At 43.3% G+C, this 25,500-nt stretch overlaps 1 protein-coding gene across 1 annotated transcript in view; it reads right to left on the reverse strand.

Moving 5' to 3' along the window:
- The window catches only part of lmbrd1 (LMBR1 domain containing 1), a 185,032-nt gene that overhangs the window by 29,738 nt on the left and 129,794 nt on the right, over positions 1–25,500 (reverse strand). The window contains exons 10-14 of the mRNA XM_083775213.1: positions 12,128–12,192; positions 11,630–11,732; positions 6,993–7,097; positions 5,368–5,517; positions 4,106–4,187 (exon numbers count right to left, since the gene is read on the reverse strand). Of these exons, the coding sequence (XP_083631339.1) occupies positions 4,106–4,187; positions 5,368–5,517; positions 6,993–7,097; positions 11,630–11,732; positions 12,128–12,192 (505 nt within the window). The remainder of the gene's footprint in view (positions 1–4,105; positions 4,188–5,367; positions 5,518–6,992; positions 7,098–11,629; positions 11,733–12,127; positions 12,193–25,500) is intronic.

Consider the following 25,500-nt stretch of genomic DNA (forward strand, 5'->3'; position numbering starts at 1 on the left):
TCCCTCCCAAAATGCGCTGCACAAGGTGCCCTTTTTTCACTTGAGCACCTGCCCCTCTAAATGTCTGTGCACGCCACTGATTGTTCCCATCAGTGTTGATGTTCAGCGCTACAAGTCTACTTATGAAGTGCATTATATACCAAGTGAATTATTGGATTCTGACTCGGACTTCTTTCGCTGTGGACAAGACAGAGGAGAGGAAAAGGAGAAAGCTGTCAAATATTTGCAGTTATTTGTACGTTCTTGACCTTTAGTGAGCCTGGTAGTTATGGGGTTAACCGTGGAGTAGGAATCGCTCGTTTACCCGAGGCCTAGAACCGTCAGACAGAAGAAAGCATCTCCCTGTGCACAAATAATAAATACAGCGAACAAACTGAACATGCATCCTCTTTAACCTTGCGTGTAAGAATCCAAGCAGTGTTTTCCCCCCACATAGGTATCTCTAGATTACATTATCCAGTAATATCCACCCATGGGGGCCTCTGGTCAACAAATATATATATATATATATATATATATATATATATATATATATATATATATATGTAGGTCTATATATATATATATATATATATATATATAGGGCTGAAGTGGTTAACCCATTCTGACCGGGCACCCATTTTGGTGTCGGCATCATGTCGTGCTTTAGCTATTGAAAAATAGCAGATCTACAAGCTCATATCGCGCCACCGAGTGGCGCGATACGAGCTTGTAGGTCTGCTATTTTCGAAAAATCGAAGAGCGACTGACATTTTTAGAATCTGATCTCAGGTCAGAATGGGTTCATCAGACCAGTGTGTGTCCGGCGGAAACCTCGTATGAATCTGATCTCAGGTCAGAATGGGTTAAAGTATGAGCATAAATAATATCAACTAAGGCCAACAGTTATATATATCCAGGGCTGCACATAAGTGGTGCGCAGGTGCGCATGCGCGGTAAAAATTAAAAATGCGCTGTCAATCAAGCGCCGGGAAGCGCTTCTGCGTACCAACAGCTGGGGCCGCCCAGAATGATTATTATGGCCAGAATACTAGAAAATGTTGTGGCGAGAGCATTTCCCACCGACTGCCACTCAAAGTGGCTACTGGCCCAATCACAGCGCGTCCTTACTCATAAGGGGGAGGATCCATGCTTCTTTCTGAGTGCTAGGAGCCTGGGAGGAGGCGGAGGGCGGTTGACAGGAAAACCTTACACAAATAGTTTCGTCTTCTCTTCTCCGTTTCAGATAGCAAACTACTGTAGTCCCCGGTGTAAAAGGTCATGCTTTGGATGCTTTGCACTCTTCCCATTTGCCACTGTGCTTGTGTTTGTTTTCCGGCTGCTGGAGCAGCATGGTTGCTCGTGTGCGATGCCGTCTCAAAACCCGAATCCGAGGCAGAAACCATATTAGCGTCTCTCACAGCCTAGGCACCGGCCACCGACTTTTTACGGGTACTAAGGTTTTAGTTCCGACATAGTGGAGTGGGAAGAGTTTAAAGCATTGCGGACTGGCACTGCTGCTGCCCAACATGAACACCGTGTCTCGACATACTGTCCCTTATTATCGTAAAGTCGGGTAGTGTACACTGTTTATTTTTTTCACCGAGGAGCCATGTGTGTCTGACTGTCTGACTACGTACGTCGCCTCATCTAAAAACAAAAGGGAACTAGGGAAGCCTGATGTATGATTCGCCGTACGATGTGTCGCATGTTAAAAAAATAGCTGATCTGCAAGCTCACAACGTGTCGCAACACGTTGTGAGCTAGTAGATTGGTTATTTAAATACAAAATAATACAAAATCTAAATATTGCTTTGATGCTCATATCATATTATCCTTAAGTTGTTAACTTGTTTTTATTATAATATGCATTCCATAGGGCTGGACCACACATGGACCTAGATTTTAGCAAATTTATATATTTTTAATAATGGGATGAATCTACAACAAGAGCCATTCTAGGGCTAAATCTAGAGTTGCAAGACCCTCCATTGACTCCCCACTCATCCAATAAATATTGTTTTGCTATAAGTTATTCATCCCTCTTTTATCCATCCGGCGAGACGGGTCGCCGCATTTTAGGAGCACCAAGCAACTCCTCCAGGTGCTCTTCTGAGTACTAGACCAAAAAAGTTGTGTGCAGCCCTGTATATATCACCCCAGGGAAACGGAACAAGCACATTATTTTAGCTTTGTTACGCTTTAATATACTGTGATTTAGTGTTCCCCCTCCTCTGCAGTCATGACTCATGCTTACAGTACGTACATACGCACTGTGGCTTTCAGGTAAGTACAGTGACCTCAGGTCACCATGGATGGGGGGGGGGGGAAGACATTGGGAGAGTGACCGATGTGGTAATCGGGAGTCAAAACAAATCACGCTCTTTCGAATTATCCCATTCTGAACGGGCACCCATTTTGGTGTCGGCATCATGTTATGCTTTAGCTATTGAAAAATAGCAGATCTACAAGCTCATATCGCGCCACCGAGTGGCGCGATACGAGCTTGTAGGTCTGCTATTTTTGAAAAATCGAAGAGCGACTGACATTTTTAGAATCTGATCTCAGGTCAGAATGGGTTCATCAGACCAGTGTGTGTCCGGCGGAAACCTCGTATGAATATGATCTCAGGTCAGAATGGGTTATTGAACACGCGAGGACTGAAACAACGCATGCAGTATCTATCCCCCTATTCTGCCAACGGGAGCGATAGAACGGCTGCTGTGTTACCTTTGTGGATACAAAAAAATAAAAAAAACGTCACAGATGGCAAATCAATTATTTCACAGGGAGGGGAAAAAACATTAGGTAGGTTGATGATTAACCCATTCTGACCTGAGATCAGATTCACACGAGGTTTCCGCCGGACACACACTGGTCTGATGAACCCAGTCTGACCTGAGATCAGATTCTAAAAATGTCAGTCGTGCTTCGATTTTTCAAAAAAATAGCAGACCTACAAGCTCGTATCGCGCCACTCGGTGGCGCGATATGAGCTTGTAGGTCTGCTATTTTTCAATAGCTAAAGCATAACATGATGCTGACACCAAAATGGGTGCCCGTTCAGAATGGGTTAAAAGATTAAAGAATTGTTCAATTATTAACCAATATCGGATACTTTCAAAGAATTTCAAGACATTTCTAAACAACAACAACATTTCAAGCTCAAAACAGAATTTCAAGCTCACAAAGTGTTGCTTCCCAACGTGCTGTAAGCTAGTGGATCATATGTTCTTCTCTCTATTCTTACTAATCACATGTACTAACCATCATATTGGCTTCATACTGTACTTCCCTTTCCTGGTTAGGGCTTAAAAACATCTCCTGTTATAAGAAGTACAATACTGTATACATGTGACAGCGACACTGCACTGTTTGCCTTGGTTTGTCTCCTGATTCTACCTCGAGTATTTAGACAAATAATAATACATGACTGTGATAATGTGACTGGGAAATCGATGCTGTATTTCACGTTGTGTATTCATGGATGACCTATGGTTAGGGGTACGGTACCCCCCAAAAACCTGCAGACATTACATTTCATTTGACTGTGTTCCAAAGAAAACATTGTGAAAATAGCCGATCTACAAGCTATCTTCACAATGTTTGCCTCTTTCTTACGTAATATTAGACAATTTGATATTAAAAAGGTCTTGAAATTCATTACATGGTAACTTTATAAATGTGCAGATACCCTGGATAGTGTATACACTTAACTTAATAATACTGTATGTTGGCTTGTTTACTCTTGAGTGAGAAAACAATGCTCATTAATGCCAATTAAGCCACATAATAAATAGCAAAATAATCCCCCCCCCCCCCCCCCCCCCCGGCAATGACGACATCAAAACAGCAGTCTACAGCAAAAGAGGCCAAATGGTTGTCTTTGCAATTAACCAGCACGGGAAATAAAGAATCAAGATGAATAGGCTTTAAGTGTCACTGTTGTACAAAGGCATGCTCATGTCTCTAGTAGGCTACACATGCCCTCTTTCACTCTGGCATGAATTCCTTTTGTGAGGGATCAGACTTTGATGATGAGGCCGTTCGTATGTGGTTCCTGGCGTTGGAGCTGTACGTGTTAATGTAAACAGTGTTGTGTTCAGTAGAGATATGTCAGACGTACCTTCGGGCGCGTCAGCGTCACAGTTCCTGGTGGTCCCAGAGGTAGAATTCCCAGATGAAAGCCCTTCGAGAGACATCTGGTTCTATAGATCAAACACACATAATATCCATAGGAGGCATGGAGTCTGATTAGCATGGGAATGAATTACACTTATACAGGTGCTGACGACATACCCTATTATACAGTAGGTATATGTAAGTAACGTATGGTTTAACCCATTCTGACCTGAGATCAGATTATATAAACGTCTTCTACATCCTGACAGTTTTCTGATAAAGCTATGTTTCTATGTCAGTCGTTCTTCGATTTTTCAAAAATAGCAGACCTACAAGCTCGTATCGCGCCACTCGGTGGCGCGATATGAGCTTGTAGATCTGCTATTTTTAAATAGGTAAAGCACGACATGATGCTAACACCAAAACGGGTTCCCGTTCAGAATGGGTTAAGAAGGAAAACAATATAACAGCCACAAACGCTAGAAACCTGTTCACATAAATATGATTGACAGTCATAGGGAAGTTTGCGCTCTAAACTCTGTAAAGGCTTACAGGGGCTGAAAACGAGAGGTTTGTCACTTTTATTTTCACCATGTCACTTTTTGCACTTTTGTAAACTATGTTTTGCCTCAGCTTTCATGCTTCGGTGTGCATATGGAAACTGTGAAATGAAAAGAGATGATGGACGGTCCAGCCTCGACATCGCGATGAGAAGCCTGTGAAGGATGCCTTATTGAAAGGGTCCTTTTCTTTGCTTCTATTAACCCATTCTGACCGGGCACCCATGTCGTGCTTTAGCTATTGAAAAATAGCAGATCTACAAGCTCATATCGCGCCACCGAGTGGCGCGATACGAGCTTGTAGGTCTGCTATTTTAGAAAAATCGAAGACACTTTTAGAATCTGATCTCAGGTCAGAATGGGTTAAGCAAACACACACGCTGAGCTCACACACAAGACAGCCTTCCCTGAAAGCCCTAGTATTCACTTATACAAGGATGTACCGCCCACACACACACACACACACACACACACACACACACACACACACACACACACACACACACACACACACACACACACACACACACACACACACACACACACACACACACACACACACACACACACACACACACACACACACACACACACACACACAGGTGACATCCATTACACACAGACAGTAATAGCTCGAAGTGGACAGATTGAATGGAAAAGGCATTGATTGGTGGTGTCTAAAGGCGTCAGAACGGTTGCCTCTCACCTGTACGAGGTATTTCTGGCTGCCGTACATGACGTACTGCGGTGCGAGGCTGTAGATCATGTAGCTGCTGTGAAGAACGATCAGCAGGAGGATCATGCAGAGGAACAGCAGGGCCTGGGGCCGCGTTCTCTTGGCTCTGATTTTGTATAACTGCAACAAAGAAGAAAAACGTCAGTCAGCCTTGTTGTTGTTGTGTGTGTGTGTGTGTATAGAGCCCGTCTGCATTCGTCAGAAAGTTGTCATGCCCAGAATATACTGTGCACGGCATGTCTTCGATGACGATAATATGCGCTTTTAATACTTGAATTGAAAACATACATATTTGTCATGGAGTATTACAGTATTGAAATGCGGAACAATTTGCATCCTAAATGTCTCCCAATATTCTGCAGTGAGGTGGACAATAAAAGAACGATATGGACATGTTTTGGGAGATATCCGATATTCTACCACAGGTCGTTTCGAGGAAGCAATTTGATTGGTTGAAACAGCCTTCTAGCCGGTGGTTAAACCGCCACACACCACCACCTAATCAAAACAATTCACCTAATCAAAACAAATTCAGCTGCTCTGTTCTCCCAGAGCGCTAGCAAACTCGGTGGCTAGGCTAGCTAGTTTCTTGGGACATTTGTGGTCATAGTGAATACATCTGTCATTAAAAAAAAATATTCTTTCAGCGATTTTCTTAGTTTTAAGGGTGACTGTGGTAGAATTGCAATATTACACGAGAGGGTGTGGGTTAACGTGATTATTGCCACGACAGTGTAATATTGCTTAATTAATATGCATGGTCAAATCGGCCGATACCGATATATTACATTACTATATATTATATTTAAATTGAGCTCATTGGTTCAATACCGATCTCTATGAAATATTGGCCCGATATCGATAATATGCTGTCGATAATATCTTGCATCACTAGAATATAGTGTGGATAAATAAACACCCTACGGTATGTTTTCCCGTTTACTTATCAAAAACAAAAAATGACATCACAAAATGGAGACTGCAGCTAAATGATGCCGTCAAACGTGTGCACAGAAAGAACATGGAGAAATGCACATCAGACATAGATTACTGTGACTAGTATTTTGTATCTCCTCACATAGACCCCTTTTCCACCGGTTGGTTCCTCAGTTCTTTTTGGTTTTTAGTCCATGAGCCAGAGGTCCAACATTTGTGGACGAACTATACACTATATTAAATTGTTTATAGGATCAATACAAGTAAATAAATACATGATAACCCTTCCACAGTAGTAGCTTTTTCATATTTTCGATTATTTTGCATATTTTCCTACATAATGCCTCATTTGCATATAAAATAAAATAAAATTTGTAATACAATAGATCATTGTCTTCATGTAAGTACTCAATTGGGGAAGTTTCATGGTGATAACAATCTAATATAGGTATGGTTTTGGACACTCAATTCATAATTAATGTTTCAATTTTGGAGCTCTGGCTCATGGACTAAAAACCAAAAAGAACTGAACCGGTTCCCACTGGGAACCAACCGGTGGAAAAGGGGCCATAGAGAGAACAATGGGATTTAGGTTGGAAAGTGTTCCTTGAACCACTGAGGTGTTAAAGGGACAGTACGTGGGGCCTCTTTCTTCTCACCCGTATCCAGAAGAACCAGATGCCCATGTTGCGAATGCCAGCCATGGACGTGAGCACAAAGTACATGGTTATGACGGTGATGAGAATGTAGTCCAATGGGAAAACCTGAGGGAGGAAGCACAAAGGAGGGATTATTGAGTGAGAGAGAGAGAGAGAGAGAGTCCAGAGTTCAGTCACAAACACATCTCCTTAGTGGTAATCACATGCAAGGTTAGTTCAGCATGTCTGTGATCGTTTGAGTTTGTTTATGTGTTAAAATAGCGACTGTGAGAGCCGTTTCATCACACAATGGAGGTCAGCCAGACGGATAATTATCTTCTATGTTCAACTGAGCCGACATATGTTTTGCTAATTGGACTAGTTTTGCGTCATCACGACAAGGTAAGACCACAATCCGGCGGCGGTGGCTCAGGGGTAGAGTGCCTGGATGGTAACCGTAAGGTTGCCAGTTCGAACCCGGGCTCCCCCAGAGTTACTGTCGAAGTGTCCTTGAGCAAGACACTGAACCCATAATTGCTCCCGATGTACTAGTTGGTGCCTTGCATGGTTTCCGCTGCCATCGGTGTATGAATGGGTGAATGTAATGCACAATCTCTGTAAAGCGCCTTGGATAAAGGCGCTATATAAATGCACCATTTACCATTTTATTTACCAATCCAGATCTGTACTAAAGTGTCCCTGCAATTTAAACATGGTAGTAACAAGAAACACATTCCTGTTGGGTTTTTTGATTACGATTGGGATCATTAAGGATTTTGACAATTCCGTCTCCTTAACGATTCCCTCTTAGGGAGTCCGATTCCTTAACTCTATCTCTACCTCTACCTCTATCTCTTAAACGATTCCTATAGCCCAAAATGGCCTTGCACCGGAATATATTTGTGACCTGGTCTCTGCACCTCCAGCCTCCAGGGTACTCAGGTCAACCTCCCAATTGCCCCTTGCTGTCCCCTCAACGAGCCATAAAACCAAAGGTGACCGGGCCTTTTCAGTAATTGCCCCCAAACTCTGGAATATAGTCTCCCACTACAGATCAAATCCAGCCCAACCATCGAATGTTTCAAATCCTCCCTAAAAACTCACCTTTTCCTCCATTGCCTTCAGCTCCTAGCTCTGTGAATGTTTTAAACCTTTTTTGTAATTGTAATTAGTAGGCTATTTGTTGTTGTTTCATGTTCCTTAAAATGTTGTTATATTTTATTTTTCTTATATGAAGTATTGCTGAACGTTTATTTAAATGTTGTATTTTTATCATGTCATTTTTATATGGAAAGCACTTCTGTTGTTTTTAACCCATTCTGACCGGGCACACATTTTGGTGTCAGCATCATGTTATGCTTTAGCTATTGAAAAATAGCAGATCTACAAGCTCATATCGCGCCACCGAGTGGCGCGATACGAGCTTGTAGGTCTGCTATTTTTTGAAAAATCGAAGAACGACTGACATTTTTTGGAATCTGATCTCGGGTCAGAATGGGTTAATCAGACCAGTGTGTGTCCAGTGGAAACCTCGTATGAATCTGATCTCAGGTCAGAATGGGTTAAATGTGCTATATAAATAAAGGTGACTTGATTTGACTATAGGGGGTTCCAAATGGACACTCACAGGTCTGTAGATATTTAGTTATGGTGTTCCATGAAATGTAAAACTTTGAGAACCACACGGTATATAATTGTATAGCAGAGTCCACATAGCTTTTACATTACATGAACGCTTATGGGTTACCAAAGTGGGGTCCGGGGGGACCCCTGGGGGTACTTCAAGGAGTTCCAGGGGGTACCTAGCTCAATTAGAGACAGTTGGGAACCAAATAGACCCTTATGGGTCTGTAATTGTGCATTTGTACACTCTCAGAGTTAAATTAACAGTGGTTTTATTACAATATAAATTGGGGCCCCAGAGATAGAAATGCCATTAAATCGGGGGTCCGTAGCATAATGCGTGTGAAACTGGGGGGGGGGGTCCATGAAATTAATATATGTTTCGGAATCACATGCTAGAGCCGTAAAAATCCTCCCTTATCAGGGTCGCATATGTTTTCAAATGGAGGTCCGTGGCCTAATAAATGTTGATTTGGGGGTCCTTGACACGAAAAAGATTGAGAACCACTGGCTGTAATGAATAACCATGTTGTGCACATTAACACAATGAGTACCGCCTGCTGGACACAAGTGGTATGGCGCTTGGGTGCCGGTGATTTCTGGCCATTTCATTTCTTCCATCTTGGGTGCTAAAGCATAGCATCAATGCTAGCGAGCTAAAATGATGTCCATACATTGTTCCCATCGCGCTCACTGGATAATCAGAAAAGACATCCACACATCGCCGATCTGTTCAACACCAGAGACGGCGCATTAGTTTCAGAGAAAAACGCCTGCGACTGAAACAGAAGCCAATGTCGTTGGGTCAACACAAACGGTGCGGGCGGGACCCTAGCAACGGTGCACAGCAACCGGAGCGGTTAAAAAAATGAAACACAGCGAGGCAATGTTATATATAGCAATATCAAACGCCTCAAGACGAGCCTACTCGTCATGAGCGCCCCACGCCTGTCAAAGGGATCAGACCAGTTCATGTGTTTTTGAGCGGATACCCACACAATGCTCCGACATGGGGAGTTTATATGGTTTAAGGCAGGGGTGCTCACACTTTGACTTGAGAGCTACTTTCAAAATGACCAGCTCAACAAGATCTACTGTACCCAGCCCAAAAAGTATTATTATCCCATTGCTGAAAATCGTTTAAAAGTTTATCTGAGGGGGCTTTTGAATTGCGGTGCTGGCATTACATAATAAGAAACACAAAACGTTGTAATGCTACTGATGTTTGTGTGGAACACTCTCGTATTGCATTGTGGGTTTGAGCTGACAGGCCCTATTAATGTCAATCAAGTCACCTTAATTCAAGTGCGGCAGATGCTTTTTTTTTTGGTAATATTAAATTGTACATTTTTAGGGGCATGTCATGTCAGGTCTACCTGAACAGCCTTTGTGATCTACTGGTTAGATCACGATCTAACTTTTGGGCACCCCTGGTCATCAGTGCTGGAAGGGGGGTGCGGAGGGTGCTCCAGCACCCCCTGCTGGTGGAGAGGAGATTTTTTTGACATGTCTATCAGAGCGTGCTGAATGCAGAATGCACAGGGAGTGAGTTGACAGATAGACACAACATGGCGAGACAGCAAAAACCTATTGTAGTTTTACTTTCACCTGCACCAGGTTTAAAGAAATCTAACCCAAACAACAACACAATAAGAGTCACATACTGTTATTGTGATTAACTCGGTTAACTAGGTCCTAAATAAGTCATTATTAGGCCAATTATACCCGAAATTTTTCGCTCCCACCCTTCAGCCCCCCCTTGTATAAATACCTTCCAGCGCCCCTGCCCCTGGTATAAGGTTTTCTACACATTTGGAATTTCAAATTACCATACTTTTTTTACAGACTAAAAATTCCAGGGCAAGCTGCAGCCTAAAAAACGGAGGTTGTCAGAGAGAAAATGTGGACGGTTTCACTGTCAAAAAGGGACTTCCAGGGTGGTTCCAAAGGGGGCACAATGACCTGTAATATGCTTTGTCTTTCTGTCTGCCGCTCGTTTTCCCTGCAGTTTACTGTGTCATTTATTTCACATGTGGCCTCATCATTATGCTGTCATAATCTCTCTCTCTCTCGTATGCTGTCATTAACATGGCAGACGTTATTCAACTGGCTCTTTGCGACGCCGGTGTTCTTGCTTCAGACGTGTTTTAATCAATTCTGCTATCCAGCAGAGCAATACCAAGTGGGGAACGCCGTCACTCATATTTCTCAGTCTAGAGAACCTGCTGTAAAAATAAATAAAAACACTGGTGGACGGTATAACAACAAAGTACAATTACTTGAGTACCGTACTTCAGCAAATATAAATAAAGAGTATCTGTACTATGCGGGAAGTTGCAAAATATGCAGAAACATTTGCACGATTATGCTTAAAATAAATAAATAATAACAAATACCCCTTGCATAATGTGTGCCATTAGGCTGTGATGAGATATGGGGTAAAAGATGAGGGCTATAAAAGCATTGTTTTCTTCCCCATTAGAATTCAGCTGTTATTAGGGCTGTTATTCGATTCGAATTAGAATCGCGATTCCCGTTATGAACGATTCAATTCAATTTTGAATTTCAATTTTTTTATTTTTTATTATTTTATTTCTGGTTAGTTACAGGAGTTTTCACTACATGGTGTTTATAATATGAAATGTAAGCTCACCCTAACCCTCACCCTTACAGTAAACATCATGTCTTCAGTCATTTTCAAGTTAATCACTTCAGTTGGCTGGAGTAGATTGTGATGAAATCCTATGTATTGAATCAAGAATCATTTTGAATAGAGAATAGTTTCGAATCTGGAAAAATAATCTTTTGAATAAAATAAAAAATCGTTTTTGGACAATCGAGAATCGTAGAATCGAAAAAATCGATTTTGAATCGAATCGTGACCCCAAGAATCGGAATCGAATCGAATCGTGGGACACCCAAAGATTCACAGCCCTAGCTGTTATATTATCCTTCATTCTAGTAATATGACTCCTTTTTGCCATTACAATACAAAAGCTTTTGTAATTCCAGGACAGATGTCCAGGTAAACTCACAGGTTGCAGAGTCAACAGGAGTTCATTCAGTGGATTGGTGAGGTTGGTGCCAAATATGATGAAGCCAGAGCTGATGCCAGCGGAATGGAGGGCCTTATCCAAACTGAAACACAACATCAACAACAACACAATCTAAGAATGTCTTTTAAACTTTTCAAACATGTTCTAAAACGGCAGATCTACAAGCTCCTAATGCGTTGAGAGCTTGTAGTTCTACTACTATTGCTATTTTTTGACCATCTTTGATCATTTTGTTTTTGTATAAAAATAAGATATAGGTGATTAAAACCAGGAAAGGGCGATATCTTTGCTATATCGCAATATAGCCTATAGTATTGCACATGACACACTGACAGCGCCTTAATTAAAGTAATTAAAGAGTGTGATACTATAATTACTTTAATTAAGGCTTTAATTATAGCATAGATCATAGCACATGACGTTAACTGTTGCTTTGGAGAAGCACACACAACAATTTACTTGAAAAGGGCAACTTACTTTGAAATGAATAGAGCAACATTGAACAGAAGTGCCACCAGGATGAAGAAAATGCCCAATATTATCTGAAAAACAAAAAGCAAAAGCAGTGATATTTATGCATAAATGTATGCACTGTACATATATATATATACACTCCATTCATTTCAAACCCCCAACGGGGGTAGAGGAACATGCTGCTAAGGCGTGGACTGGGCCTGTAAATGCAAACCTTTGAGTCATGTCATATTTTGTCAAGGCAGGACCATATGGCTTGGCTTGGGCTTTGACTGGCACCGTGAGACCAAGGTGGCAGGGGGAACAGTGGCACAGCCCAGACCAGGCCCTGAAGCAGGCAGGAAGCAAACAGAGGGAGGTAGGGTGTGTGTGTGTGTGTGTGTGTGTGTGTGCGTGCGTGCGTGTGTGTGTGTGCGTGTGTGTGTGTGTAGGGGGGGTTGGCAAATGCTGCAACAGCCCATTGGCTCATGAACACTTACTACATGAACCCTAGCGTCACGATTCTTGGCATGTCATAAAATGCATGACAAGATTTATAATAAATACTAGGGGTATATCTGCAAAAATACAATATAAAATACAATAAAAATAGAATTCCTCCCAGCGTTATGTATGGCCCGCCCACCTGAGTGTGTTTCACAAAAAAAAAACAAAAAAAAAAAACATGTCAACATGGAAGTTAGACGCTCTTGAAATGCCATTTCACCTGGACTGGCCTGAATTGTCTCTTTAAACCTACAGGGAAAACCAAACAGGCAGAGCAGTGCAAATACATGTCCTTCTCTCTCTCCACCCACACGAGAACACCATGAGAAGTGACTGACTCCACTCTTATTTTATATTTTACACTGACTGATAGAAACCTATTTTTGCTCTGCACAAAAGTAGAGCTGCCTTGGCAAACCAATGATGTATATTTTATACCATACAGGAGAGAAATGTGCAAGGCAGACAGACGAGATGATGTTCCACGATGTTTATTTCAACGAAGTACAGCTTACAACATAGACAGACTCACGCCAGCCAGCAAAGTGGCTGACGTCTCCACACAAGGCTTGCGCCCCAACTGACCAAATTATTGTATTCTTGGTCACTACTTAAGCCCTCTACATTGGCGTGGGGTGTCGACATTTGTTTGCATATTATTAGTGGCAAAGTCTTTGATCAACCAGTCTGTTCCTTCAGGTCTACAAACTCCTTTGTTATACATATAGGCTAGCCACCGGAATTCGGCTCCAGGATATATCACCCTGAGAAGGCCGACACCCTAGGTGCTAATCACCAAAAATAGGTCTACTCAACTCTAGAACACAAGGGCATGTAATATTGCAGAATTATGGAATCTCATATTCATCACCAACAACCAAAGACGGTATATATGCCACTGGTTCCCAACCCACTGCCACTGCCTCAGGGCCCACTTGAAAATCTAAAAAAAAAAAAAAAAATGCACCCACCCATATATACTCACACGGCAGTCGAATGTCCGCCGTGTTAAGTGGTCAGATGGGTGGGCCATGTGCACTCTGAGCACATTTCTTTTAATGATCACTCGATCGACAATCGTGTTCCAGCTTGAATGAATGGAACTATTGTCGTATTATACTTCTTATTCCAATTCATCAGCGTCACAAAGAAAACTCACTGATACCTTAATATACTGTCTTACTCGATCATGATATAACCACTGCTGTATGCCACTGTGGAAACACAGCAAATGAGCCAACGGTGACATGTTGGTTTGCAGTGACTGATCCTTGGCTACACCTCGCTGTGGGCTGACATGAAAGCCAGCAGCCGGGGCAATGAGAGAGTCACCGCTGCTGCCGTTCCCCCGTCGTTCAGCTTATCACTCCTCGCTGGTGTCTGAGTATACAGTAAATAAATCTCCCATCTCATTACTGTGTAAATTGCAGTCCGGGGTAAGCGTCATTAGCGGGGCCTCCCCGTGGATAAAGGCACGCTGTTCGAGGTAGCGGTTTTACATGTCATTAGCCCATTCTGACCGGGCACCCATTTTGGTGTCGGCATCATGTCATGCTTTAGCTATTTAAAAATAGCAGATCTACAAGCTCATATCGCGCCACCGAGTGGCGCGATACGAGCTTGTAGGTCTGCTATTTTTTGAAAAATCGAAGAACGACTGACATTTTTAGAATCTGATCTCAGGTCAGAATGGGTTCATCAGACCAGTGTGTGTCCGGTGGAAACCTCGTGTGAATCTGATCTCAGGTCAGAATGGGTTAGAGGTCCCTGCAGTGCCGTAAACCGCCAGAAAAATGAGTGGCGGTGGGGGCCTTGACACGTGAACGTGAACCGATCGAAAAACGATGTTGGAACATGCTGTCCTTATCCCATTCTGACCTGAGATCAGATTCATACGAGGTTTCCGCCGGACACACACTGGTCTGATGAACCCATTCTGACCTGAGATCAGATTCTAAAAATGTCAGTCGTTCTTCGATTTTTCAAAAAATAGCAGACCTACAAGCTCGTATCGCGCCACTCGGTGGCGCGGTATGAGCTTGTAGATCTGCTATTTTTCAATAGCTAAAGCATAACATGATGCCGCCACCAAAATGGGTGCCCGGTCAGAATGGGTTATGAACACACACTATATGATCTATGATGAATAGTTATTTTTATAACACATTTTGGGCGGGAACCCCTTTTAGTGTTCTAAACATTGTGTTATAATTTAGCTGTTGAAAAATAGCAGATCTACAAGCTCACAGCGTGCCACCGAGTGGCGCGCTACAAGCTTGTAGATCTGCTATTTTTTCTTGTTGTAGGTCTGCTATTTTAGAAAAAATCGTTAAAATGTGGCGCAAATCATTGAGTATATATTTCAGAGCGAACATTTTTAAGTAAAATATTTGCTTCTGGGGGGGGTGGTCCCTGGAACTACATATTTTGAGATGGGGGTCCGTGGCCAAATAGAGATCATTCTGGGCGTCCTTGACATGAAAAAGGTTGAGCACCACTGACATAGAAACATGGTTTTTTCAGAGAAAAAAAATAGGATTTAGAAGCCTTTTCTTTTTCTTTTTTTTAATCGAACACAGTTCAAAATGGGTTAAAGATTAGCCAATTATTTTTAGCCTGCTTCTTTATCTCAATTTAGTCGCTGAATTTAGTCAATGAATCCCCCCATCCCCCCCGACACGCATTTCTGTGTTGCCACCATGGTTCACCAGTCATGCCCCCCCCCCCCCCAGGATGACATGGCACCACCCTCCATCCTGCTCGTCATGGCACCCCCCTTCATCCTGCTCGTCCTATCCAACTCCGTGGGCTGACTGCCGTGGCCCCAGTACAGTACGTAGGAGTACGTGCTGGCTAGCAGCACAGATCCACCCTCCCCTCCCCTCCCTTGAAGTGAACACAGGCTAATTGCGTTTACAGAACAAGTACTTTACCCTTGCACTGCACCGCCACCCAATCGCTACTGTATATATGATGCAACTACAGCATGACGCATACCTACTTTATATGAGTATGGATTATATGGGAGCTTTTCACCATTTTCTTTTGACAGGGAAAACTAATTAATATTACAGGGCAGTTTAAAAATGCCAATCAGATATTCCTCCACATGAACACTGCGTGGGCGCTTTCTGTTAGTTACAGAGTCAAAAGGAAAAAAAGGAAAGCCATGTTACGCACATTTCTGCCGTCACTACTCACTATACAACTCGGCACTAGCTGTGAAACAGCTTAATGGCACATTAACGGTTAAATGCGGCCTTGGTAGGTGGTCAGGTGGTCATACTTGTATATTGCATTCCTACAAAGCTCCAACAAAATCACACAATGACATCTCACTTACACTGCTGCAGAACGGAAGCTCCACTATCTAGAGATTCTAGACTTTATTATGATGCAGGGATATGCTGTATACCAGCAGTCCTTGATAACGGAAAGGTTCCCATTATAGTGGTCAGTGTGTGGCCTCGGGTAGCCTTCGATCAGAGCTGTCTGCCTAACGATACGTCTGATGACATGAAAAGTCAATATATTATGGGCCAGAACAGTGTTGAAAGCCTCTGCTGAAAAACCTACGGCCATTGCTTTGAAAACCAACCCCGATATTATCCCAATATATGTATGGACTGCCCTCGAGTCCTTGCTTCGATTCTGCAATGCAGATATCCGATCGTCTGCCTAAGGAACACTAGAGTGTGACGACATATGTATGGAATCATTTTTGTCACAAACTGAGCATACAATGTGTCTCAGAAACCATCACAACAACTCAAATAAAGACACCACAGAACATCAAACACACGGTAGCTGAAATACGCTTGAATCCAGACGTCTCAGTTCCACCAGAGTAAAATTGGCTCTCTCAGTGTACAAATGGACCCTTATTTATGGGTCCGTTTGGTCCCCTTTGTAATCTCTTGAGAATTATTTTTGACAGTGTAGTTCTGAGTGTTGCCCTGGATTATGACAGGATGAAGTGGAAAATACAGACAAATGATTTTCAAAATGTTATGCACGAGATCCAGGTGTCATCGGTCTGCCCATCTAGCCCATTCTGACCGGGCACCCATTTTGGTGTCAGCATCATGTTATGCTTTAGCTATTGAAAAATAGCAGATCTACAAGCTCATATCGCGCCACCGAGTGGCGCGATACGAGCTTGTAGGTCTGCTATTTTTGAAAAATCGAAGAACGACTGACATTTTTAGAATCTGATCTCAGGTCAGAATGGGTTAATCAGACCAGTGTGTGTCCAGTGGAAACCTCGTATGAATCTGATCTCAGGTCAGAATGGGCTAGAAAAGAAGAAAAGTTAAAAAAAAAAGGCCATCAAAGAGGCCTTTGTGAGGTGTGGGGACTGCTTCGGTTCTCCCCAGTGGACCCAGACACGCTCCCCCTGCTTCGGTTCTCCCCTGTGGGGTCCACAGACACGCTCCCCCTGAGAGATGCAAGACCCTCCCTGAGAGACTTGAGACTCAAGTAGGTGAGGGGGGCTCCTCTGGGAATGCTGTAGATATATATCCCATTCTGACCTGAGATCAGATTCATACGAGGTTTCCGCCGGACAGACACTGGTCTGATGAACCCATTCTGACCTGAGATCAGATTCTAAAAATGTCAGTCGTTCTTCGATTTTTCAAAAAATAGCAGACCTACAAGCTCGTATCGCGCCACTCGGTGGCGCGATATGAGCTTGTAGATCTGCTATTTTTCAATAGCTAAAGCATAACATGATGCCGACACCAAAATGGGTGCCCGGTCAGAATGGGATATATATATATATGCAGTTGTGGAAAGTAGAACTGAAAAGTAAATGTAGAGCGGTCCAAGATTAGAATGTTACTGTAAGCGCAAAGAAAGGATTATCACAAAAATAAATAATAAAGCTTTGGGAAGTCATGCATCATTTTTGATTCAAGATATTGGGATGTGGATTAGGCTAATACCTTCCTTATGCATTTTGCGCACTGGTGCATTTGTAAAATAAATAAATGAGTAGTTAGTTACATTGCTGGTAGAATATCAATGTGATGCTTCAAACTTGGTTTGGGATTGACCGTGTTTCCACAGCGTCTCATTATTCTAGTGACAAAACTAAACCTGCAGCGTGGTGAAGATTCTTTGATAGAATAATTATCCATCTTTTATCTACAGCTCCTGTAACCCAGGATCACGAGACGCTTGAAGACGGTCTGGAGACATCCAATCAATGCCTTTGTTGCTGCTTATATTAGTTGATGAAATCTCATTGGAAGGCTGTCCGCTTGTACACAACATGGGCAATTATAAAATTTTATGAGTTTATTAAATGACAGTTTTAGACAAGTAGGCGTGGGAGGCATCAATGTAAAAATTAAACATTTCAACACCGTTATAAATATTATTGACGGAAACTGCCAAAAGAAAAGTCGGTGCAAGAAAATACATAATTGGCTGGTAATTATTGCGCCACGGATTTCCTAGCTAATCAATTAAATATGACTAGATATGGAATGATGAAAATGTTGCCACATTTATAGCTTTATCTCGAGATGACTTCTAACAACTACAAAAGCGTTTTATTAGCCACAAGATTTTATTCAACTGCCAATCTGCCAAACCCAGCCACCCACACATCATCTCCACTCAGCCCATGCTGTGTGTTGTCATAGGGTTCTCCACTCAGCCCATGCTGTGTGTTGTCATAGGGTTCTCCAGCACGCTGTGCTGAACCCATGGAGGTAAGGGGTTCTGATTGCTTCATTAGTCCACAAGCCATTGTCTGCAGAATGATGCAGAGGAGAACCACGTGATGGTGTTAACCTATTTTTGACCTGAGATCAGATTCTAAAAATGTCTTTACATCCTGTCGTTCTTCGATTTTTCAAAAATAGTAGACCTCCGCCTCAAAAAGCTCTGGAACGACCTTCCCCTGCAACTTAGGCAGGCCCCCTCTCTGGCCATTTTTAAAACCTCACTGAAAACGCACTTTTATTCTTTGGCTTTTAACACAGCATGAGACCTCTGTTCCTGAACTTGCTTCTCCCCCCTCCTTTTCTTGTTTTGTGTGTTGTCTTTGTATTCTGTGTTTTTAGTCTATGTGTTTACTTACTGTTTTACCTATGTACTGTACAGCACTTTGTGGCAGCTATGGTTGTTTTAAATGTGCTATATAAATAAAGTTGAGTTGAGTTGAGTTAAAATCTCTGCGGTATAAAGTCATACTGTGTAACTTTTTCAATTCAACCAAAGTTTATTTTTTGATATCATTCTTCACTGGAATATTTTCACAGTAACCATTCCACATAAATAATCATGTCGATCACAACTTCTCTACACTAACACTATTTTTTATTCAAGTGTGTCTGCCCCCCCGACACTTACCCACGCATAATAAGCAGAGCTATACAATGGGCGCCGGGCACCTTTGACAACACAATCTTGCCAATACGCTTATAGTTTGTATAGTGTATAAAATAACATATGCTGATTTTGTTGAATAAATACATGATGAAAAATCATGTCAGCAGGGAGTGTTGGGGCGGGAGGAGTAGTACGGAGGCTCTGTGTCCTCCCGGTGGGGGCTCCTCACTGCATCCTCCCGGTGGGGGCTCCTCACTGCGTCCTCCCGGTGGGGGCTCCTCACTGCATCCTCCCGGTGGGGGCTCCTCACTGGAGGCTCTGTGTCCTCCCGGTGGGGGCTCCTCACTGGAGGCTCTGTGTCCTCCCGGTGGGGGCTCCTCACTGGAGGCTCTGTGTCCTCCCGGTGGGGGCTCCTCACTGGAGGCTCTGTGTCCTCCCGGTGGGGGCTCCTCACTGGAGGCTCTGCGTCCTCACGGTGGGGGCTCCTCACTGGAGGAGTAGTACGGAGGCTCTGCATCCTCCCGGTGGGGGCTCCTCACTGCGTCCTCCCGGTGGGGGCTCCTCACTGGCAGGTGAGCGTCACAGTCCCCCCCCCTCGAGAGACCCGGAAAAGAAATCCCCCGTTCATTTTCCTCATAGATTTTTCAGAAAGTATTTATTTAAAGACGTTTACACCGCGGACAAAGACAACTCTTGTCGTGACAAATCACGACAACAAACACAATTTCTCGGGCCAAACAAAGTAGAAAAAAAACGGCAGGTTACAACATTTTTTTGTTGTTTTTCTTCTTTGTAATTATTTGTTTGGTCCAAAATATTGGGTGTGTTGTCATGATTTGTCACGACGACAAGAGTTGGCTTCGTACGATGCTTAAAAGGTCTTTAAATAAATACGTTTTGAAATGTCTATGGGAAAAATGCATTGGGATTCATTTCCTGGGCCTGGCGTCATCATGAATGTGGGCGGGACTGCGACGCTCTATAGACCGATTCACAGAGGGGTGCCCTGGGCGCGGCCATTACTGAGGGGTAATCCATGGAGCAGGTGCTCCGTAGGCCAGGTGTAGCTAATCAGTGCTGCTGCACTCAATGGTACACCTCAGTAATGGCCGCACCCAGGAAACCCTCTGTGAATCGGTCTATAGCAGCGCTACTCAACCCGCGGCCCGTGGGCCGCATGCGGCCCGTCCAACATGTCCATGCGGCCCACCGGGCCGTCATGGTCATACCAATAAAAAATATGTTTGTTCTGCTTTCAGTGAAGAAAAGTCATTTCTAGCGTTTGTAACAACACAATGCGATCATGCGCTACTGAGCTGTTTGTTCTTCCTGCTGACAAAAAGTGGCTGTGTTGTTGTTGTTGTCGATTTACAAGTCCACAAGCACCGCTGCAGCATGTATCCACGACGCGTTGTGCAGTTGTATATCGGCTCGCGTTCGGTAAACACCGACCGTCATGAGGAAGTGCAAACAAGTTACGGGCGCGGACAGAAAGCAGCATGTTTTGTGCTTGTGCAAAGAATATCCTCCTGGCTTGTTTCGGATCTGTGAAAGTGCAATGGGAATTATCAAGTAAAAACGGCGCAACGCAGCGCATTGACAAGAGACCCATGCATGCATGCATGACTGTCGGAGGCGTGGGGAAAATGCAGACACATTAAGTAATAAGTCTCTCACTCTCTCCCTCTCCTTCCATCTCTCCCCCTTGGCCCCTTCCCTCTCCCTCTCTCCCTCTATATCTCTCTCTCTCGTCACGTAGTTGTGGCGTTTACTGTTTACCATCCCCGATGTATGTCGTCTCTCTCCAGATGTCGCCCCAAATCAAACCTGATTTATGAAACTATTCGTTTTAATTTGTAGGCAGTAATTAGTAACGAAAAGTGTGAATGAATGTCACTGGAAGATATGCATGATTCTCTGCTGTTGTTTGTCAGCCACTGACTGAAGCCAATCAGCCAATGACTTATTGCACTTATTACATTGTTGCACTGTTACTAATTCACATTTGGTGAATGAAGCCTGATTCTTGATTCGGAATCAAGTATGTCCAGAGAGCCTTATCATTATATCCAGAGAGCCTGAACCCATTGAGTAGGAAACATATGTTTGTTTCCAAAACTGTAATTTATAGGTATGTTATTATTTGTACCAGTCCATGAGACTGTGATATGGCTTATTGGCCTCTTGGTTATCTCTGATATTTGATTTATTTGCAACAGTAGTCTGTTCATGTTCTCATCACATTTTGTGAATAAAAGCCTCAATTTGTAACTACATTTTATTAATAATCATTCCATGTCATGACAATACGTTTTTTCAATGAGGTTTGGCCTTTCCTAGATGGAAATGAAGTCTGTTTTCTGTGCGTTTCCTCAATTTTTAGACAACTCATAATGTGTTAGAAAATCACGGACAATAAAAAAATCCAATATAGGACCGACATTATTTGGACTTGCGGCCCTTGGACTTTTGGTATTTTGTGGCCCCTGAGCCATCAAAGGCTGAGTAGCCCTGCTCTAGCAGTGACAGCACACATAAATGTGTGTTAGGGGAGGAATCAATTGGTATATCAATGGGAGGAAACTGGATAAAAAGCTTAAACTAAATGAATTGTGGAGAGAGAGAGCGAGAGAGAGAGAGAAGGGAAGTGAGGTGAAAATGCAAAATGGTGAAACAAAAAAATATAAAATTGATCGATGGTTCACTGCATCATTGGAGCACTGAAGAAAGTTGATTCGTATTTGTGTTACATACAGTATATAGTGACAAATGCTGGGCATCTGTTTGTCTTCATCTCATTGGCTTCAATTGAAAATGACTCATAGCTCGCTTTGTCACTGCCAGTGTGAATGCAGCATGAGACTAGGAGCAACAATGTAGCATAACTGACACTGCTATTCAAATAACTGCAGTTTGTTGATATGGAACGAGGGCTTTTCAATTGCCAACTCAACACCTATATTATTGTACATGCATCATTTTGCTTCTGTAAATACAAGGATGACAGGCTTTGACTTGATGTTAAAACTGCAAACAGAAACAATTGTTTTACTATGTTGTACATGGATAGTTGCTGTCATCGTTGGGGAGAGATTGTGTCATTATTACCCCCTTTTTGAATTTTGCCATAACGTTCAATGTTTTGCATAACCTTCATCCATTTTTGCAGAATATTCAGCCATTATGACATGTCCAGAATAGCACATGGTCCACTGAGACCAACAGGTCCACTTCATCTGGACCATCGTTTGCCTCCCTGCAGCAGCACACACACACACACACACACACACACACACACACACACACACACACACACACACACACACACACACACACACACACACACACACACACACACACACACACACACACACACACACACACACACACACACACACACACACACACACACACACACACACACACACACACACACACACATTCACCTTTTCCTTTTTTTCTTTCCAACCACTTTCTCAAGGGTGTCTTCACCTACAGCACATTAAATATTTGACCCAATTACCTCAGGGGTGCTGAAGTAAAGTTAGCAGCAAACAACAACTCGGGGGGGGGGGGAGGAAGAGGCACATTGGCTCTGGTACCAAAATGATGAGGAGGCAGAGCTATATTATTTAACATTGCATTAGTGTATTATTGCTCTGCAGTGCTATGGTATTTTATATCATGCTAATTAAATGAATTTCTGCATGCTAATTAATGAGCCAGGCTGCCATGTCCGAAATATGAGTTAGTTACTGACTGTAGCTTCGTTTTTTTTACAATTTTGTCAAGTTACATGCATGGGATGGGGCTTGTTTTGTATTTTTCGCCAGGCCTGATCGGCTGGTGTTGTTTTGTCTTGTCTGTCAGTGTGTGTCAGTGTGTGTCAGTGTCTGTCAGTGTGTCAGTGTGTGTCAGTGTCTGTCAGTGTGTCAGTGTCTGTCAGTGTGTGTCAGTGTGTCAGTGTGTGTCAGTGTCTGTCAGTGTGTGTCAGTGTCTGTCAGTGTGTCAGTGTGTGTCAGTGTCTGTCAGTGTGTGTCAGTGTGTCAGTGTCTGTCAGTGTGTGTCAGTGTGTGTCAGTGTCTGTCAGTGTCTGTCAGTGTCTGTCAGTGTCTGTCAGTGTGTGTCAGTGTGTCAGTGTGTGTCAGTGTCTGTCAGTGTCTGTCAGTGTCTGTCAGTGTGTCAGTGTCTGTCAGTGTCTGTCAGTGTCTGTCAGTGTCTGTCAGTGTCTGTCAGTGTGTCAGTGTCTGTCAGTGTGTGTCAGTGTGTCAGTGTGTCAGTGTGTCAGTGTGTGTCAGTGTGTGTCAGTGTGTCAGTGTGTGTCAGTGTGTCAGTGTGTGTCAGTGTGTGTCAGTGTGTCAGTGTGTGTCAGTGTGTCAGTGTGTCAGTGTGTCAGTGTGTCAGTGTGTCAGTGTGTCAGTGTGTCAGTGTCTGTCAGTGTCTGTCAGTGTCTGTCAGTGTCTGTCAGTGTCTGTCAGTGTGTCAGTGTCTGTCAGTGTGTGTCAGTGTGTCAGTGTGTCAGTGTCTGTCAGTGTGTCAGTGTGTCAGTGTGTCAGTGTGTCAGTGTGTCAGTGTCTGTCAGTGTGTCAGTGTGTCAGTGTGTCAGTGTGTCAGTGTGTCAGTGTGTCAGTGTGTCAGTGTGTCAGTGTGTCAGTGTGTCAGTGTCTGTCAGTGTGTCAGTGTGTCAGTGTGTCAGTGTGTCAGTGTGTGTCAGTGTGTGTCAGTGTGTCAGTGTGAGCAGTGTGTCAGTGTGTCAGTGTGTCAGTGTGTCAGTGTGTCAGTGTGTCAGTGTGTCAGTGTGTGTCAGTGTGTCAGTGTGTCAGTGTGTCAGTGTCTGTCAGTGTGTCAGTGTGTCAGTGTGTCAGTGTGTCAGTGTCTGTCAGTGTCTGTCAGTGTGTGTCAGTGTGTCAGTGTGAGCAGTGTGTCAGTGTGTCAGTGTGTCAGTGTGTCAGTGTGTCAGTGTGTCAGTGTGTCAGTGTCTGTCAGTGTGTCAGTGTGTCAGTGTGTCAGTGTGTCAGTGTCTGTCAGTGTGTCAGTGTGTCAGTGTGTGTCAGTGTGTCAGTGTGTCAGTGTGTGTCAGTGTGTCAGTGTGTCAGTGTCTGTCAGTGTGTCAGTGTCTGTCAGTGTGTCAGTGTGTCAGTGTCTGTCAGTGTGTCAGTGTGTCAGTGTGAGCAGTGTGTCAGTGTGTCAGTGTGTCAGTGTGTCAGTGTGTCAGTGTGTCAGTGTGTCAGTGTGTGTCAGTGTGTCAGTGTGTCAGTGTGTCAGTGTCTGTCAGTGTGTCAGTGTGTCAGTGTGTGTCAGTGTGTCAGTGTGTCAGTGTGTGTCAGTGTGTCAGTGTGTCAGTGTCTGTCAGTGTGTCAGTGTCTGTCAGTGTGTCAGTGTGTGTCAGTGTGTCAGTGTCTCTGACACCGGCCGGTGTCTCAACCTAACAAAACCTACAACTCAAAATGATTATGAAGATATCAGATTTTTATCCCGCTGCTTCTGGTTCATCGTTTCTGCTTATCCCATTCTGAACGGGAACCCATTTTGGTGTCAGCATCATGTTATGCTTTAGCTATTGAAAAATAGCAGATCTACAAGCTCATAGCGCGCCACCGACTGACATTTTTTAGAATCTGATCTCAGGTCAGAATGGGTTAATCAGACCAGTGTGTGTCCAGTGGAAAACCTCGTATGAATCTGATCTCAGGTCAGAATGGGTTAAGAGAGACCAGATGCAGGCAGGAGGAGGGAACTGGTGAACTCAACAATACTGCCGCAATCTGGCGGAGCCAAATGGTAGGTTACCATTTTGCAACATTAATGTGCACAAATCATGAACGTGTCTGATATGTCCAGGATTTTAATCACACATCGGCCTCTAATGAATGCACAGCCAAGAGATATTTCACTTACTGTACACTTACTGTACACCCATGATGGCTGCAGAGCCACAACGGAAACAACCAGGAGATCTGCACCTTTCTAGTTGTTATATTGCCTCCCAATTGTCATATTGTGAAATAGTTGGGCCTGCCATGTCTGCCTAAATGATCTTAGATGCCATGAACATCGCCAACAACATGGTCCACCACACAGTTTACTTTTCCCTCGCTCTACTTCTGCGACACTGCGATGCAACAAATAGATCCCACTTTGCTATGTTAACCCATTTAGGCCTGACATCGAAATAAAAAAAAGCCTTCTAAATCCTGACAGTTTTCTGAAATACCTATGTTTCTGGGCCTATATCACTCAATATTTCATGTCAAGGACCCCAAAAATGATCTGTAATTGGCCACCGAGACCCCCATCTGAAAATATGTTGTTCCAGGGACCTCTCCAGAAGCAAAGATTTGAGTTAAAAACGTTCGTTCTGAAAAAATATATTCCAAATTTGAGGCACATTTTTACGATTTTTCAAAAATAGCAGACCTACAAGCTCGTATCGCGCCACTCGGTGGCGCGATATGAGCTTGTAGATCTGCTATTTTTCAATAGCTAAATTATAACATAATGTTTAAAACACCAAAAGGGGTGCCCGCCCAAAATGGGTTAATAGTTAT

This window comes from Protomyctophum parallelum, assembly GCF_964188405.1.
Source record: "Protomyctophum parallelum genome assembly, chromosome: 10".
Lineage (NCBI taxonomy): Eukaryota > Metazoa > Chordata > Actinopteri > Myctophiformes > Myctophidae > Protomyctophum > Protomyctophum parallelum.